Raw genomic sequence first — 20,199 nt, 5'->3', positions numbered from 1 at the left:
TATCTTTTAATTAATGGACTCTTTTTTATTTTTTAATTTTCAAAAAACCCCATTTTATTTATTAAATATTAGCGTTTTTCTATCGAGGGCAAAAACGCTTTAATTTTTTAAAATTATATGATCGAGAATAATCTTTAACTGATTTAGCCATAATCTAATAAATAACATTACTCGAGTTGATGTGTGAAGTTAAATTGATGCTATGTATGATTTACTTTATTTATACTCGAGCACGTGTTTTACGTACCGAGTAAATAGGGTGCAAAAACAAAAGTGGGTATTAGTTGAACGTCTTCATAATCGTAATTCCTGTAAACCCACATTTTTTCTCACGAAAAAAAAAATTCTTTTAGCAAGATTTGCAATGTTTGACAGTCTAATGCTGGCAGATATTGTCAGTTTTCGCATGACATTTGACTCTAATACCATTTGTAATACCCCAAGTTTAATCGGTATTGTCCGCTTTAGCCCTACATTTGACTCTAACATCATTTGTAACTGTCCAAGTCTGCCACTAGTAAATATATATTGTTTGTTTTTGCACGACGTCTAGCTCTAACACTATTTGTAACAACTTAAGTCCATCGTTAGCAAATATTGTTATAAAATGTTTTCAATTCCATTACTTTTAACAATTTTTAATTATATTATTCTCGAAAGCTGATTTAGATTCCGAATCCGACACTTGATGATTTCAACATTCTCTTATGACATGATCGTGTTTTAAGGTTATAAATTAACCCTACAAATGAATACGGATTCTTTCTCAAAGGTTAAAACAACGTACTTAATTTTGAAGTTGAAGATGCACGTTATTGGTATAGATAATAACTATTAATTCTTTTAAACATTTCTTAACCATTATATTTTCGAAATCACTCTCATTCAGACGTAGTCTTGATTACGTAAGAAAATTCTTGGAGATCTATATTTTCAGCGCATATTCTAAACGAAGAGTTTACGAAAATTATTTAAAAAGAGATGGAATAAAAAGCACGTCTTTGATGAATTTAAAGTTCTGTTTTTAAAAGTCAAATCGAACCTTTATTTTAGCCTTTTACAGCCTTAAAGCTTACAAAACCATCCATTATTGTTCACCCGAAAAGATGGAGACACAAAAAGGAGACTAAAATTTACAGTGCAAAAATATTTTTACTTTTTATCTAGGTCGATACGATCTTAACATGAATGGTACATGAATGAACCGAGACCACATCCAAATGACAACGATTTTGAGGATAGGATGACTAATAAGTTACACCTTCATTTTCGGTAGCTCACTCATAGGAACTTCATGATTAAACATGTTTTTCGGTAGCTCTAATCTCGGAGATAGAAAAACAAATGACCGTGCCCATGAACATTTATAATATTATTTCTCCATATATAATAAAAAATATATATAAATATACCAAAGTTTATATAATTAATTTTAGAATTTATGCTACCCGTTTTTTTGGTTAAATTACAATTTTCGCGCTTCGAGTTTTTTTTGAATTTCGGAATGCGAGATCCCGCATCTATTGAAGAGAGAAATGAGTGCCAACGAAGACAATGAACCCTGAAAAGGGGGGGATTGTGAGATCCTATATCGATTGGAGAGATGAACGAGTACCAACGAGAACGTTGGACCCCAAAGAGGTGTGAATTGTGAAATCTCACATCAGTTAAAGAAGAAAATGAAGCATTTTTTACAAGTGCGTGGAAATATCTCTCTAGTTGACACGTTTTAAAAACCTTGAGAGTATGCCCGAAAGGGAAAGCCTTAAGAGGACAATATCTGCTGGCTTGATAAACCTTCAGAGGAAGCCCGAAAGTAAAAGTCTAAAAAATATAATATTTGCTAGCGATGAGCTTGAACGGTTACACAAAAATTTCATTCATGAAATTTTTATTTTGTGAATTTTATATATTTGGTTAACTTTTCAATTCAACCCTTAATATGGATCATGTTCAAATTTAAAAACAAACTAGAGGTCACCCGTTGCAACAAGCTAGGATAGATATCTTTTATAATACCCCGAACCTTATGCTCACCTCACTAAAAAGAAAAGTGCGTATACATTTTTTTTATTTTATGATATTCTCTTTCCCGTTTGAGTAGGAGTAGATGTCCATTTAACTAGTAGGGTTCTCGCAAATACTCACTTCAAATGTGACGGAGAATCTTCGTTTAAACCGAGAATGGATGTGGGAGTAGGGAGAGATTTCTCCCTGTTAACTAAATGGAGTTGGGAATGAAGATTATATTCTCTGTTCTCGTCCTTATCCCAACCTGTTTGATGAGGCGGGGACAGAACGTAAAAGGCTCTCCTATATCTCTAGAAATGTCTAAGTAGGAGTTTCATTACTCGACTACATGTGACTTTTGTGCAATGTTTACAACTGAGACAAAAGCAATTTCTCGAGTTCTCTAAGAACCCTAAATCTGTTCGATTAGAAAAAACAATACATATACATCAAATTACATTTTAGTAGTAAAATCCGTGTTCAAACAGAAAGAACGTATTATCGAGTAAAAAGAAGCTATCGAGATGAAAATAGTGGTCGGATGGATCGGCCCAAATAGTCTGAATGTTCCACTAACAACCAACCATTTGAAGATGCCCTTTCTTTTTTAGCCTTTTACAATTCATACATCTTTGTCAAACCACCCTCCCAACCATACCATTTTTTCCACAAATATTCATTATTTTATTATCCGTTCATCCGTTCAAGTTGTAATTTTTTTTCAAAAATTACGGATCTATTATAAAGGGGTGGTTCGTTCCTCTCTCCAACCAATGTGGGATCACACAATCCACCTTTCTTGGGGACCAATATCCTCGTTGACACACCGCTCAGTATCTCGTTCCGATACAATTTGTAACAACCAAAGTTCACTGTTAACAAATATTGTCCATTTTGACCCGTTACGTATTCTTGTCAGCCTCACGATTTTAAAATGTGTCTGTTCGATTTTCACACAGTTACAAAGGGTGCTTCTTTTACTTCTCCAACCCATATAGAATCTCACCAATAAACTGTCATGTCAACCATGTTATTACTTTATTTGTAACAGTCAAAGTTCGCTGTTAACAGATATTGTCCGTTTTGGTCCGTTACATATCGTCGTCAACCTCGCAATTTTAAAATGTGTATGTTAGAAAGAGATTTTCACACCCTTATAAAGGGTGCTCCTTTCACTTCTCCAACCCATATAGAATCTCACAGATGAACTCTCGTGTCAACCATGTTATTACTTTATTTGTAACAGTCAAAGTTCACTGTTAACAGATATTGTCCATTTTGACCCGTTACGTATTCTTGTCAGCCTCACGATTTTAAAATGTGTCTGTTCGATTTTCACACAGTTACAAAGGGTGCTTCTTTCACTTCTCCAACTCATATAGAATCTCACAGATAAACTGTCGTGTCAACCATGTTATTACTTTATTTGTAACAGCCAAAGTTCACTGTTAACAAATATTGTCCGTTTTGGTCCATCACGTATCGTCGTCAACATCACGATTTTAAAATGTGTCGGTTAGGAAGAGATTTTCACACCCTTATAAAAGGTGCTTCGTTCACTTCTCCAACCCATATAGAATCTCACAGATGAACTGTCGTGTCATCCGTGTTGTTACTTTATTTATAACAGCCAAAGTTCACTGTTAACAGATATTGTCCGTTTTGGTCCATTACATATCGTCGTCAGCCTCACAATCTTAAAATGTCTGTCAGGAAGAAATTTTCACACCCTTATAAAAAGTGCTTCGTTCACTTCTCCAACCCATATAGAATCTAATAGATGAACTGTCGTGTCATCCGTGTTATTACTCTATGTGTAATAGCCAAAGTTCACTGTTAACAGATATTGTCCATTTTGACTTGTTACATATCGTCCTCAGCCTCACGATTTTAAAATGCGTCTGTTAGGAAGAGATTTTCACACCCTTATAAAGGGTGCTTCGTTCACTTCTCCAACCTATATAGAATCTCACAGATGAACTGTGTCGTGTCATCTCAAATTAATGATAACGATTTCTTATTAAGCTGAATCTTTTTGAAATGGAACAATAATGATTAAACGTGTTGAGCATAATGAACCCGAAAAGAAAAAGAGAGGAGAATTTGAAAGCAAATCATTAACCCATTTAATAACTCACATGGATGCATAAGATTCAACCATATGATTATGTTTGCACACGAGCAAACCTATACACATGATTACACTCAAACTATACCTAAAAACATCTCAAACTTCTTGATTATCATCCATAATCAAGTGAATTTGTACTAATCACATATGTTTTAGGCTAACCAAATGTAACGTTCAAGAAATACTCGAGCAAACGTAGGCACGTGGGTCTAGTGAAGGCTATGATATGAGTGTCGGGACCATAGTGAAAAAGGTAAGAGTGTTTAGCCGCTCGTTGAGTATTTTAAGAGTGTTAAAAAAATCCGATCAACCTGATCCAACTCGTACGGGTTCGGTTGGATTATGAATTTATTTGGGTTGAATTCAGATAAATAAAAATTGTATGGATTGGATTAAATCGAACCGACCCACATTTGTTATTAATTTTAAAATATATATTTTTGCTTACAATACAAATATATATACATATATTTATTTTATTATTATTTATTCTACACCAAACCTTAAAAATAAATTTTCAAAAAATATATATTGAAATTGACCTACAAATCTTAATTAAATATTTGAAATAAATAGATGTTTTACGAATTAACATTTTACTTGTATGAAAAGTAAAATAGGCGTAACTGATAGGTTCTGTTCTATTTGCCCATCCGAGTCATCCCGTACTGGGTTGGTAGCCGAGGCCGTCAGATTCATGATGTTACAGTCATCAGGCGTCATCTCATAGAACTTACCTGAGACTCGGTAAACACAAATATGCAGATGCAGATTGTTAGCTTGAAACCCGAATGGACTAGGTTAGAAAGACTTAAGGTGTTCTTTTGGATTGATTTGACAGGTGGTTAGAGGTTCGGAGTATAATGAGGATTGGGAAGAGGCAGTGGAGTTGTGAGACCAATATAATGGGTGAAGGAGCGAAGCCACTTTACCGAGTTGGAGAGGTGAAGGAGCGAAGCAATGAGACCGATACTCGAACAACCCGAGCAAACCCAATTCATAAAAATTACAGTTGGATTGAGTTGGTTCATTATTTATTAACGATTATTTAGATTAAAAATATTTTTATAACCGGAACAATTCGGTTGAGCCTAAAAAATGTCTCAACCCGACCCAATACAACATACGAACACCGCTACATAAATCTTCGTATCTATCTTACTCGAGTTGTATCGTTCTTCAAAAAGCTAATTCTTTAAAAAGATTCACGATACCGTGTTATATGTCAATGACTTTCAAGTAATGTCAATTTGTCAATCGAATATGTAATATCATTTATAGGACGATCACTTGGTTCCCTACATTAATATCTATGAATATCTACGACGATTTACTTGTCTGAATGACTATCGCTTAGCCAATTTTCTTTACAAATAAGCACGTTGGCCTACATATCTTTTATTTTTTGTATCATTCAAAACCAACATTCAATTAATGACTTTGATCCTAGGTGTATACAACTCTTCCCGTGCAAGTTTATGGACATCTTTTATCTTAATAGATTCTTTCCGTGGCATGTTTCGATTCTCTTCTCCATTATTCAGAAAAAAGACTGAGATGTTCATTTAACGTGCAGGACTCGCCTCGAACAAAATAGAGAATGAGGAGAGATTTTTTTACGTTAGCTAAACGGAGCAAGAGATGAAGGTTTTCTTCTCGGTCCCTGCCCTAATTCGTGCAACGCGAGCTAGAAGGATCTTTCGAAAAATACCCGATCGAGGTTTAGTGGATATGTTTTCATATTGGGTTTCAGATTTTATTGACTGGCCTTATAAGAGCTCTCTCGATCTTATGCTTATCATGTCCCTTGTAGTAGCCAAGTCATTCTCGAAGTGGACTCGACCGCCATCCAAGATCCCAACAAAGCTACAAGGCGCAATAGAAACCCAACTCGATAGCCCTAACGTCGTTGACCAGAGGATATATATATCACTCTGACCAAGAAGATACTGAAAGAATATCATGAGCTTATACGGGATCAATATATCGAGAATCCTCTAACTAAAGTAAGGAAGCGAGCATTTGTGTACACGTTAATCTCAATAAACATTGGTTTAATACAAGATTCAGTGTGTACTTCCCACCTACTACAATTCCGAAATCTGCTTATTCATGTAGTAGAGCTACATAAAAGAAGCTCGCCTCATAAGAGACAGGAACAAAGAAGACTTCTCTGTCTCTACTCCGCCCCGTAAACGTCTATAATTTAAACGTATTTCGTAAAAAACATTCATTCAAGAACGAAAATCGAGTAATTTCTTGAACCTTACGCTATCATATCCTACTTGCTCTCATAATTATGAAAGAACATTATCAGTAAACTATGTCCCACCAATTGATTTTCTATAGATAATCATCTTTAAAAAATGTTACAACGAAGATGATCTATCAGCCTCACTTGGCAGATCATCGTCACTATTTACCGCTCCAAACAACTCGATATCATCGTCGTTCTTGTCGTCATCGTTACAAAAATTCCTCTTCTCGAGCTTTGAACGAGCTGAAATAAACACCAACTTCTTAACACCTTCAGCTACAGCTCTTGAGCAGCTTCCATATGAACACATCATTCTTTCAAAATTGGCATTACTTTTAAACCCACATGAACTAGCATGAAGAAAAATGAGCCTAACAGCAACTTTTCTCAATGATTTGAACTCAGTTAAGTATGTTTCCCATACAAGCCTACTGCTCTGTGGATTAGCTGTTCTTAATTTCCCTGTAATGGGATCCTTCTCCTTCATTTGAACAGCTCTTGCATATACTTCATCAAGCCCTTCTGTTCTCCATTTCATCAGCTCCATTAGTACAATGTGAGCTTCCTCCGTCGCCACGAGCCGTGTTATAAGGCGATCGACGTCCTTCTCTTGCTCTGTCGTCAAGCGTTTGAACGGCGGGAGGTACTTTCCCGTGTTGTCCCGTGTAAGATAGAGTGGATCGAGCACGAACGCCGCAGCCCATGCCGGGTGGTAGTTCTTCATAAACCTCCTTGACACTATATTCTCCATTGATTCTTCTGAGATTTTGAACTTTTTGCACCAATCTTTCACTTTCTCTCTTAATTCTTCCCAAAGTGGAAGGCATTGCCCTACTAATGGCCTCTCTGTTTCAATCTCTTCAGCCATGTTCTTCATTAACTTGATCAAACAATGAACAGCTTCCACTTCATTCCAAAACGTAGAATCCCCAATTAAGTTCGAGACGTCCCGAGCTATTGAATGCTCCTCCATCGATGTCGTCTTGTAAGCTTCGTCGAGCCGGGCTAATTGCATTGCGGGAGCTGATTCGAGTATGTCGTCGACCATTTGAAAGAGTGTCATAGCTTCTATCTCCTCTGTTTCAGGAGTGCCCATTGATATCAAACGAGTATAGCCACATTCTTGTAATTGATACCTATGGAAGATCTTTCTGATATTAGACTCAAAGTTGAAGAACTCAGCTACCCTTTTACAGTTTTGGGTTACTTTCTTGAACAAAGGGAGATTTGTAATGAAATCCGTAACCAAATCATTGAAAGCTTGAAATTGACATGGAAGATTAACCAGCCATGGATGCTGATCTTCCAAGTTCTTCAATGTCTTCCCCTTGAACTTATCGGCCACGATCCCGACACATTTCTCCGTGGTGCTTCCACAAATTTCTGAAACTGTATCCCAAAGAACTTCCTCTGCAAAGCTACAAGGAACAGAAGAGCTAAGAAACAGAGTTTTTCTATACAAACTAGTCCCATTTGGGAGGTTTAGAGTCATATGAATCATGGTCTTATGCTCTTGATTATGAGTTTTCCACCCATTTGAGGCGATTTGGAAGAACATGGTATCAGTAATTTTCAAATGAACATCAGCCTTAGCCATTTGGTATTTAGAATTCAATCTAAATCTTGCAAAATCCCTGGATGAGATCGAAGGCAACCCGACTTGAGTCAAGAACGCCTTGAATTTTGGATGCTCTAAACTAGAAATTGAGACTGACCCAGATGATTCAAACACCCAATCTGTAAGAAAATCAAGCGCAGAATCAATCTGAGCCTTGTTTAATGATACCCCAGGTGATGTTCTTGGTGTTCTAAGCCTTTTAACGCTGTTCTCCAACATAGCCAAAGCCCCCAAATCCTCTTTCCCACCGGACAACACCAAAACAGGCTGTTGTGGATGATTCTGATGTTGAGGTAAAAACGACGAGAACGAACCACCATAAACCCCCGACGGATCCACCACCGTCAATGGGGAAATGTCGTAAAACGAATCCCCACCGCCGCCGCCACCGCCGCAGGTATCATCAGCAGGCCGCTTACAAGAAACAGGGGAAGTAGAAACAGGGGAGGGAATAAAAGGGGTTTTGGAGAGGGAGTTGAAATTAGGACAGGTCCCACGTTTGAGATGCTCGGAGGCAGTGCGAGAAGGGTTAGAAGCGGAGAAAACGGCGTCGCATAAGGAGCATCGAAGCTTGACAGCTTTGGGAAAGCCGGTATCAGAGTTTTTAAGCAAAAGGGGTTCAAGGTGAGACCAATACCAGGCGCCTTTGCCTTTGAGGGCTTTGGTACGGACCATTAGAAGGCCCTCGTAGCGGCGGTGGACAGCTCGGGCGGTGGCGTCGTCGGAATCCGCCATTGAAAGGATCAGAAACAGAGCGGCATGAAGGGATTTGAGAGGCGGATCTGAAGAAAGGAGTTAGTGGGTGGGAAAGAGAGGAGAGAAAGGGGATTAAGAAAGACGGCGAAGGAGAGAGAAGAAAGGGAAGGGGACATGATGGGGCCATGTGAGGGGAAGGTCGGAGGAGGAAGGGGGAAAAGAATGGCACTGTTTCTGTGAAGTTTGAGGGTTTTATGAGCAATTTTGATTTGATGGAAGGGGCGCGTGGAGTACACGCGCCCCCTGGGGGAGGTTGGTTTGGGGATTTTTTTTTAATTTTTTTATTTTGGTTTGTTCATACTCTCTGTCTACTTGTCTTTAGTTGTTGGGGGTCATATATATATATATATATATATATATATATATATATATATATATATATCTAAAAGGAGTCGAGTTTGTGGAACCATAGATTGATCGATCATAACCTACAAGGAGTCGAGTTTGTGGTTTTCCCTTAGTGAACCATAGATCGATCGATCATAACCTACCAGGAGTCGAGTTTGTGGTATTCCCTTATTGGAACCATAGATCGATCAATCATAACCTGCAAGGAATCAAGTTTTTGGTCTTCCCTGACTAGAACCATAGATCGATCGATCATAACCTGCAAGGAGTCGTGATTTGTGGTCTTCCCTTAGTGGAACCATAGATTGATCGATCATAACCTACAATGAGCCAAGTTTGTAGTCTTCCCTTACTGTAACCATAGATCAATTGATCATAACCTACAAGGAGTTGGGTTTGTGGTCTTCCCTTAGTGGAACCATAGATCGATCGATCATAACGTACAAGGAGTTGGGTTTGTGGTCTTCCCTTACTAGAACCATAGGATCATAACCTGGTCGAGTTTGTGGTCTTCCCTTACTAGAACCATAGATCGATCGATCATAACGTACAAGAAGTCGTGGTTTGTGGTTTTTCCTCTATCAAATGGAGAATAGGGGGCTAGATAGACGTAATATTTTGTTGATCATAACTTTGTATTTATACGTTCATCCAAGAATTTCCGTACGTGTGTATCTATATATATATATATATATATTAATTTGTTAGAATGAATTATTAAAATAATTATAATATTCAGTTATAATGATATAAGATAATGTTTAGGATATTTTAAAATGATGTTAATTAAGTAATGAGGAGAGGGGATATAATTCAGCTGAATTTTTGAGGACGTCATCCGCAGGTGAAAAAGTCTAACAGTGACGTCTGCATGTTTGACTTTCAAACATATTCATTACTAATAATGACGTCACGAATTCATAAGGAGGTATTTTTTTTTTATTATAATTACAGATCGTGATGAGACTAACTACGTGTCGATACTTTTAGACAGAAGTCATCCCTCTCGATCGCTTAGGGCGTGTCATTGCTGGTGTCTCAATGCTTTTACAACATTCTTTAATTGCACACCGGTCGGGAGGAAAACTTACGGGATTCGAGACCTAGATCAAAATTACGAATGGTGAGGGCCCTAAAGATGACATAGATGCTAAAAAAAGGAATTTTCAAGACTCGGGATCATGCCATTTGCATTGAAGATCATCTTGTCATATCTGATTTGTCTTCTTTCCTTTATTTCTTGTATTTTTGTTATGAATTCTAGCACCGAGTCTTTGTGGTAGACTTTTGAATACACATTGTTCGTGTATTTACTTGCTTAATTATTATATCTAAATTTGACGTGTAGATTTACACGTAGAACTAGCAGTGTTTGTGGGTAGGATTGAGACATTTTTTTAGCTCCAACCTAATATTTTCAACCCGAACAATCATTATTAAACAACGAACCTCATCCCAACCCAACTATATTTTTTCGGGTTGGGTTGTTCCGACCATTTATTTACATTTTTCAATGTTATTTCCTTAAAAAATATTTTTATTTATTTTCAAATATTTTGAAGAGTGGATGAAAAAATAAAGTTAAAAAATTCAATAATAATAAATACATATAAATACATATAATTGTTCATACACAAAAATATATATTTTAAAATTAACAATAAATTCGAGTCAGTTCAATTCAACCAAATCTAATTATCAGAACTCATAAATCAGCTCAATCCATAAAGCAACTCAACCCCAAAAGCTCGTAATCCAATTTAAACCATGCTAATTGAATTATGTTGGGTTTATTCAGTTTTTCGAGTTATCGAATTTTTTTAACACTCGTGAGTAAAACCTCGTAAATCCAAACAAGATAATTTGTTCGTGATAATTTTTGTCTCGATTAATAGCATAATGACAGTTGAAACTTACCATCTGTATCGCATGTACCACTATGTTATACGACGTTGCTACATCACTAAACATAATTAAAAAAAAACGTTAAATTTAACGTCGAAGGGTAAGAATAAAACGCTCTAAAGTGTAGTGAGATTATTTAATCCTAAAAATATTTATTATTTTTATAATTATTTTTGTAGAAATTAATGATGTTGTAGACAAGTAATCCCACCTGTCATCCACTTTAATTTTCAAGCAATATTTAAATAAAAAAAATAAAGGAAAAAGAAAAAAAGAAAAAGAAAAAGAAATTGAATACGTAAAAGATGGATTTGACATTTGCGGTCTTAATTCACAAACAAAATTCAATATTAGAAAAACTAAAACACTTTGTTTTTTCATTTTTTTACAATTTAAATATATATTTTAACATTAAAAAAATGTTTTTTTTTTTAATTAATGTGTCTAAAAAATACTTTACACTTTTATAAAATCCAAAAAATATTTTATTTCAAATTAGGTTTCAAAATATCAATTTTCAAAAATATTTAAAAAAATTTATTGATAATTAAAAAATTATTTTAATTCAAAAACATTTTAAAAAATTAAAAAAATACTCTTACTAGTTTTAAATTTTTATATTAATTTTTAACGGTAATATTAAAAAGTTGGAAGATAATCCTCGAGGTGTAATAAAGTTTTTATCCCAATAATTTTTGGATATTAATATTATTTTTAAAATTTTGTTCGTATTATTTTTTAATTATAGGATCAGGGTACTTTTGAAATAAGTTTAAACGTATTTTTAAAGAAAGTATTAACGGTTTCTAATAATAGTAAATGAATTATTTTAGAATTTTTTTTTTTAATTTAAGAGTATTATCTAACCTTTAAAAGTTTATTTAATATTTTTTAGGACAAAATACAAAAATTTAAGGATAATGTCGATTAACCAATTTTTTTAAAAAAAAAATTATTTAGGGTAAAGTTCCTATCTTACCTGAAGTCAACGAGCTGTGAATTTTTTGAACTCGAAAATGAGGGGTAACTTTTTTTATATCGAACCATTTAATCGTAAGTTCATTGTCACGCGACACAATCTGATTGAATTAGTTTGTTGTCAGATCGTCGTGTAATCTGACTCGACCAAATTTATGTGTTTATTGAAAGTTAATTAAGCGTTATATTTTTTGAAAAAAAAAATTGTAATTTAAATTAGGCCGAATGGCGGCGAGCCACGTATTTGTGTACTTTTTATTATTTTTTTTAAAAAATGTATATTAATTTTATTTTAATTATTTTAATCCGTGAAATATGGGAATATGAAGATGTGTTTGTCTGGTAATGGTACAAAAGGTAACGCCCAATAATTGTTAAGCTTTTGAATAAAGTTGATCCAATTTTCTAAAGGCCTATTTATGATTATATGAAAATTATATTCAAAAAGTTATCCATTCATGTCATTTTGTTTTTTTTTTTTAATTATTATTTAAGAAATAATTAAACGAACGTGTATGTAACAATCTAAGTCTAGTGCTAGCAGATATTTTTCGCTTTGGCTCGTTTCCTCACGGTATTAAAACGCATCTACTAGGGAGAGGTTTCCACACCCTTATAAGGAATGTTTCGTTCCCTCTCTAACCGATGTCGGATTTCACTATTCACTCCCTTTGGGAACCCAGTGTCACAATCGCACTTTTGATGGCAACAGACTTGCGATTGTGCAGCACTCACTTTCCGACGACAAGTGAGCTAAGCCAATTTGTTCTTGCATCGCCTACGGGCAAGCGACGTATGCTCGAGCCTCTGACCTCGATTTTAAGAGAAGGTTTTAGAAAACGAGGGCAGAGAGAGATTTTTGAAACAGACGAAATAACAACGGCTCACAGTATATAACTTTGGGTAGGGAGAAGTTTACAACTAGTCGTATCCTCTTATAGTACATTCTGAGGCATTTCATGTCTGACATGCTTAGACAGGATATTTATGAAACGTCATACTTCCTAGAAATACAAAAGTAAAATACTAGAATATGAAAAGACATAAAGGGTTTGACTTGTCATGGGCAACAGGCCTTGAACGAGCATGAACGTAATACCCAGTATCCTCGCTGGCACACCGCTAGATGTTTGGCTCTGATACCATTCATTTCCCTCTCTAATCGATGTGAGATCTCATACTCTAATATATAAAGATATCCACAGACCAGAGTTGGATGAGATGGAGTCCAATTTCGATTCTCATTCCTGTGAAATTTATCATTTATTTCTTTCCCATTTACTGAAGTAGCCTGAAGCCCAAGCCCAAGACCAATCCATAATATTAAAAAACATGATAGCATGGGACAATATCAATATTTTGAGTATTCTTTTTAGTAATTTTTATGATTAAATTTTGAAAACATCGAAGCTTTCACGATATGATATGATAATTCGATCAATCTTAGATTATTTGACTTAGATTTTTTTTTGAGTTTGGGTTGAGTTAAATTTTTCGAAATTGATCGGTTTTATTATGTTTGTGGATTGACATTTTTTCCTTTTTTTGTGGATCAACCCGAAAATAAGGTTACAACTCAACTCAACCCTACCATACTTTTAAAATTGAGAGAGTTCCTTAGAAAATGAAGATCCGAGAATAATAATAATAATAAAAGATATCTCGGACTTTCAAATGTTTTAAATTTTAATTTTATGAGATTTTAGTTATTAATGTACTATGCATGGTAAATAAGTATTATTTTTAAAATAGTAATAGATAAGGATAAGATCATTAAGAATGACTTAAAAAGAATTGAAAGACACTACCGGACAATGTGCACTTCCCTTTGACCAAAGTTTCCTAGTATGCATTTGAGTGAGAAAAAAACATGCTAGAATGACTCGTGTTGGCCATGTCGTAGAAGATGTCCGAGAATATTAGAGCCTATAGAGGTACGAATTCTTTGGAGTAATAATTTAAAACATAAATAAAGGTTTGAAAAAGGTGACCATTTTTTTGAAATCATAACTCAAATAAACAAATATAATATTTTAATCTCCAAGAACCCATCATTTTGTTTTTATTTTTATTTTTTTTTATTAGGAAGTTTTTAAGCAATATGCTTAATTCTTATTACAAACAATATATTTATTTAATATAAAAGCATTAAATTTCACAACCAGAATACATATTTATATTACCAGTTTTGTCTGCACAATAAGGTTAAACCCACACACAAAGCCACCGGAGAATATGACTTCTCTGCCTCAACATATTAAGCTAACAAAATTAAACTTTTTTTTTATAGACCCCATGTTAATTTCCTTCCCATCCCACTCCCTAACTACCTCGTCGATGAGACCACGTAACGTTGCTACCGACACGAAAAAAAAAAAACCCCCCATCCTTCAAAACATGAATATCCCCCCGTTCCCCGATTCATCGTCTAGTCCACTTTAACATCTTCGGCTGTGCTGTAGTATGATCCTTCGCTGCTTTTCACTTCTTCCTTCAACTGATTCCACCAACACCAAACAATTAGAATACACATTGATTTAACAGGTACGGTGTAGCCCGTTGAAAAGAACAAATGAAATAGATTTGATGTAACAGCCCAAGCTGCCTACCGCTAGCAGATATTGTGCGTTTTAGCCCCTTACGTATCCCGTTAATCTCATGGTTGTCAAATGTGTCTGTTAGGGAGAGGTTTCCACATCCTATGAAGAATGCTTCGTTCCCCTCTCTAACCGACGTGCGATCTCACAATCTACCCCTTTAGGGACCCAGCGACCTCACTGGGACACCGACTGGTGTCTAGCTCTGATACTATTTGTAACAGCCCAAACCCACCACTAGCGAACATTGTCCATTTTGGCCTACTACGCATCGTCGTCAACATCACAGTTTTAAAACACGTCTGTTAGGGAGAGGTTTCCACACCCAATAAGGAATGCTCCGTTCCCCTCTCCAACCAAATATAGTTAAACTAGCAATCCCAAGGCCACGCTATCGAACCAAGCTCAAACATGGGTATATCTAATGTCCAGTTGGAGAAAACATGAAACCAATGCAAGTTCACGACACCATATACAATCAATTTTCGGGGTGAAGGTGGGGGCGGGGGCGAAAACAAAATGCTTACCTTCTTAAGGATCTTCTTTTGATAGCGATACCCCTGAGGAAGTAAATAAATGAGTAACTTTTATGAGCATGGTTTAACTGGAAGAACAAGTGGGAGGTAAAATTATAAGAGGAGCAGCATAACGACCTTGTCAGTTCCGTAAATATAATCACAGTAGGTAAATACTGAAGCAAAGTTGCTATGGCTTTGTCCTCCAACATAGTGATGGTAATCATGATGGTCCGCACCACCGTAAAATGGTATGAATTTCGTTAAACTCCAGGGGAAATCATACCTGAATATGAATATAATATGTATAAATAAAACCAGGGATGATCTCAACAGGCCATCATGAAAGCACAATCTCAGAGAAAAGCAGAGGAAAAGAAAAATAACACACTAAAAGGAAGATAAATGATGTACTCACGCCAAATATTGTCCTCTTTAGGCTTTCCAACAATGTCTTCTAAGAAGAGATTTTCACACCCTTATAAAAAGAATGCAATCATTCCTCTCTCCAATCGATGTGGGATCTCACAATCCATCCCCTTCGGGGCCCAGCGTCCTTGCTGGCACACCATCTAGAATCTGGCTTTGATACCATTTGCAAAGGTCCAAGCCCACCGCTAGTAGATATTATCTTCTTTGGGATTTTCCCTCACGTCTGCTAGGGAGAGGTTTTCACACCCTTATAAAGAATGCACTTGTTCTTCTCTCCAATTGATGTGAGATCTCATAAATAGTTTATTTGTAACAAAATATGATCGTATTACGATTTTAGTCTCTATGGTTTGCACTTGACTTCAACTTGATCTCTATAGTTTTAAAAGTTTATTATAGTCCCTCTAGTTTGGTATACCTCCCAGAACATCTCTAGTAGTATAACCCCAAGCCCACTGCTAGCAGATATTGTCTTTTTTGGATTTTCCCTTCTGGACATCCCCTTATGGTTTTAGAATGCGTCTACTAGGAAAAGGGTGGTTTTAGAATGCGTCTACTAGGAAAAGGGTGGTTTTAGAATGCGTCTACTAGGAAAAGGGTGGTTTTAGAATGCGTCTACTAGGAAAAGGGTGGTTTTAGAATGCGTCTACTAGGAAAAGGGTGGTTTTAGAATGCGTCTACTAGGAAAAGGGTGGTTTTAGAATGCGTCTACTAGGAAAAGGGTGGTTTTAGAATGCGTCTACTAGGAAAAGGGTGGTTTTAGAATGCGTCTACTAGGAAAAGGGTGGTTTTAGAATGCGTCTACTAGGAAAAGGGTGGTTTTAGAATGCGTCTACTAGGAAAAGGGTGGTTTTAGAATGCGTCTACTAGGAAAAGGGTGGTTTTAGAATGCGTCTACTAGGAAAATGGTGGTTTTAGAATGCGTCTACTAGGAAAATGGTGGTTTTAGAATGCGTCTACTAGGAAAATGTTTCCACACCCTACTAGGAAAATGGTGGTTTTAGAATGCGTCTACTAGGAAAATGTTTCCACACCCTTGTAAAAAATGTTTCGCTCCATCTTCAATCGATGTGGGATCTCACAAGTAGTAAGTTTAAGTAGACATGGTAAAGAGAGAAAACAGTAGATTTTGAAGATATGCAGTAAGGCTTACCCATTAAACCATCACTCCTCTCATTCACATCGATAGAAAACATAATACAAAAGGGAAAATCCAAAGAGGTCAATAGTTCAACTTCAGATTATTGATGTGAAGTCCTTCATCTTTAAAATTTTTCGACATTCTCGTTAGCATCAAAAGTTATACAACAACTTTCCATCAATGTGCATACGAATCTCAATATTTCTGTGAAAGAGACAAAACAATTAAACTTCAGGGATATAAAATAATAACACATAAAGTTATTCGAGTTCAGCCAAGGGCTAAAGGGATGTTCAGCCACAGGAAACCCACCAAGAGTGAAGCTATGTCCTACATGACCAAAGAAATGATTGTCTGACACCGCATTTGTTCCCAGCCATAAGCCTGACATCAATTATTTTTCGTTTCTGACCAACTAAACAATTTGGAGGTCAAATCAATGGATTCTTATTTGAGTAAGCTGGCCCTTTGAGATGTCAATTTACTTTTGTTACCTCTACACTCCTCTAAAACGATTGAGCCAACATGAATAACAGAGCTTGTCGATTCTTCTGAGGAGGAGGAGGAACAATACAATTTAATAAGGTTGGTTTATTGAAAAGCTGAGTTTATATAATTTATTTGTGTTCAGAACGTAATGAGTGGTAGATTATTGTAACAGCCCAAGCCCACCGCTATAGCAGATGGGTTTTCCCTTCAGGTTTCCCCTCAAAGTTTTCAAAATGCTGTCTGCTGGGGGAAGGTTTCCACACCCTTATAAAGAATGCTTTGTTCCCCTCTCGGGGGTGGGATCTCACAATTACGGAAACGGAAACTTGGATTCGTATAACTAGTGGGTTTATGTAACCCACGGAATTAACAAACTCATAGATCAAAATAAGCAAACCATATGCTAGAATATGTTTGGCTTCTTAACCCAAGTTACACGAGTCTAACCCGTGAGCACCCTATATGTCTATTCCATCGGGCTAGAAGCAATTCTCTAAAGATTTCTTTCTACACAACAGCTCCGAACTTCCTTTCATTTCCCAACAATCCCAAGGTTATGAAATTTTAACATTGAGATCGAAAAGGTGAAGCCCCAAAAACAACTACAATGGAGTAAGATACAGAAGATCGGGAATGATCGTGAGCTAAAGGCTCCCCTGAAGTGAAGAATGTTTGAACCAAGAAGGTTCGGTTATAATCATGTTCATGATCTTTGCCCACCGATATCATCGCAACATCACGTCACAACAACATTCCCGTTCATTTCATTGTACTTAGCTACCATAGATGCAAACACATTGACACAACCACTTCGTTGTTGTTGTTTTTCCTTTCCTTCATACACGAATCTCCTTCTTCACTAAAAACTATAGTCTAATACACCTACGGTCCCACTAATCAGAGAAAGTAAAGTCAAATGTTAGCACACAAAGCCTAATACAAAATTGAGAAGAAAAAACATAACAATACTCAATACTAGCTACTTCATAGCATGTTAAATCATGGATCTTGAAATGATATCCATAAGCTTAAAGCATAAAGGGGTAGTGGGCCGTATAATAAGTTTAGTATATAAGAATCAAGCTTCATAGCTAAGCTTCTCATAGAAGATATATACACCCCCTTACGATAAATTCAAAGGAATATCGAGCTTTCACACAGCTGTATGAAGAATGTGGAAGCTGAAAAAGTTGATGCTAGACAACTCAAAGAAGGGTAAATTTAACCCTTTCAATATTTCTCAACACAAAACTTCAAACTTCGTTATATCAAGTTAGTAGGATCAATCATTCAGCATGCAATAAATTCATACAGTAATGATGGAACTCTATATAGATAAAATATATATATAATGAGGAAAAGGAAATCAAGATTAAAAAAGAAGAAAGCAATAGAGCAGATCTCGGTCGTAGTCAAAAAAGAGGTAAGCCCACCACTCAAGATCCTTCAGATTAAAAGTACTTTTAACACAGTGTGAGAGAGATATAGCTTTAGAATTCATACCCACTATGCGTGTCAATGGCCTCAATCTGCCTTAGCGCAATCCACAACCAGAAGGTGATCATATGACCAGGAACCATAGCAGGACCAAGAAAAGAGGGGATTCCAAGGATCAAAACCTCCGCCCAATGAGCGTAAGGAGCTGCAAATCCAATAGGAGCAGTGTATTCATGATGAACTTGATGGATATTCTCATACCCCCATTTGCAATGGAGGAATCTATGAATCCAATAATTGGTATAATCCTCCACCATGAAATACACCACCAATTGAGAAACAATTTCCCAACCAGAAGGCAATGGCAAACCCGTCCTGATTCCAATCATCTAATGATCCAAAAGAAACCGAAAAACAATCTCAAAATCAAAATCCTAAATCAACAAGAGGGTAGAAATCGCGAAATCGAAACCCGAGATTCACCTGAATGGAAGGGAATGAGACGAGCTGAAGAGGACCAACAACAAGGAAGAACATGCGCATAACATCCTTGTAGCAGCGGAAGATCTCGGAAAATGGCAACCGGACCTTGGGCTGAATTTTGTACTTGTGAATCCCGGAGGCGTGCAAGATCTCGAGGAAGATAAGGGGAAGAGGAATAAAGGAGAAAATCAAGAACAGGAAGAGAATGTTATGGCAAAAGAGGAAGTAATCGGACTTGTCGTGGGAGTAGTTGAACCAGAGGGTCTCGAAGAAGGTGAGATTGCGGCCAAGCGCAAGCTGGGCGGCGGAGAGGGAGTGGAAGGGCAACATTGGGTGGAGGAATCCGGCGGCGGTGAATGGATTGAGGAGCGGCGGAAAGGGGCGGAGGGTCGAGAAACAGTTAAAATAATGCGGGAATTTTGAAAGGAAAGGAGAGAAAGAGCGTGAAATCCTATGGATTCAATGTTTGTTTATTGTGTTGTAATATTTATATGTGAGTGAGGCTAAGAACGCCATCCACTCCCTTCCAAATCTTTTCACATGCCTAAAATACCATTTCTTTTTCCCTTTTTTTTTTTTAAATCTTAAAAACTTTCTATTCTAATAATACTCCCGTCCTTTTACAAATTGAGTTAGTTATAACCGCTAATAGATATTATCCATCCCTTTCCTTACCTCACCACTATCAGATATTCTCGGATACCATTTGTAACCATCCAAGCCCACCCCTATCAGATATTTGTCTGCTTCCTCTATCTTCGTTGACACAACGCTCGGTATCTGGCTCTGATACCATTTATAACAATCCAAGCCCATCGCTAGCCGATATTATCCACTTTGGCTCACTACGTATCGTCGTCAGCCACACGGTTTTAAAATGTGTCTACAAGATAGATGTTTTCATTCTTCTCGCTAACTGATGAGAGATCTTATAGTCAGTGACTCGAATGAAAAGTTTACACCTACATATACTCATGTTGTTTAAGGTAATCATCACATCTGTTTCCCTTGCAGGGTTCCCTTCAAGATTTTTAAAACGCGTCTACTAGAGAGAGGTTTCCACACCTTTATAAAGGTTATTCCGTTCTCCTCCCCAACCGAT

The 20,199-nt window shown here is 36.5% G+C and overlaps 2 protein-coding genes across 2 annotated transcripts; both read right to left on the bottom strand.

The window, feature by feature from the left end:
• Positions 1 to 6,454: 6,454 nt before the first annotated feature.
• On the bottom strand, positions 6,455 to 8,928 carry LOC111809920. Its single transcript, XM_023696392.1, has one exon. The coding sequence runs from the start codon at positions 8,749 to 8,751 to the stop codon at positions 6,511 to 6,513; it is 2,241 nt and encodes a 746-aa protein (XP_023552160.1). The 5' UTR covers positions 8,752 to 8,928; the 3' UTR covers positions 6,455 to 6,510.
• Positions 8,929 to 14,143: 5,215 nt separating this feature from the next.
• LOC111809922 (methylsterol monooxygenase 1-2) lies at positions 14,144 to 19,576 on the bottom strand. Its single transcript, XM_023696395.1, has 5 exons — positions 19,098 to 19,576; positions 18,681 to 19,003; positions 15,254 to 15,401; positions 15,128 to 15,160; positions 14,144 to 14,500 (listed from the first exon to the last, which is right to left on the bottom strand). The coding sequence occupies exons 1-5, from the start codon at positions 19,425 to 19,427 to the stop codon at positions 14,432 to 14,434; spliced, it is 903 nt and encodes a 300-aa protein (XP_023552163.1). The 5' UTR covers positions 19,428 to 19,576; the 3' UTR covers positions 14,144 to 14,431.
• Between the last annotated feature and the right edge of the window lie 623 nt (positions 19,577 to 20,199).

The sequence above is a fragment of the Cucurbita pepo genome, chromosome LG14 (assembly GCF_002806865.2).
Source record: "Cucurbita pepo subsp. pepo cultivar mu-cu-16 chromosome LG14, ASM280686v2, whole genome shotgun sequence".
Taxonomy (NCBI): Eukaryota; Viridiplantae; Streptophyta; class Magnoliopsida; order Cucurbitales; family Cucurbitaceae; genus Cucurbita; species Cucurbita pepo.
This window is presented reverse-complemented; position numbering and strand designations above follow the sequence as displayed.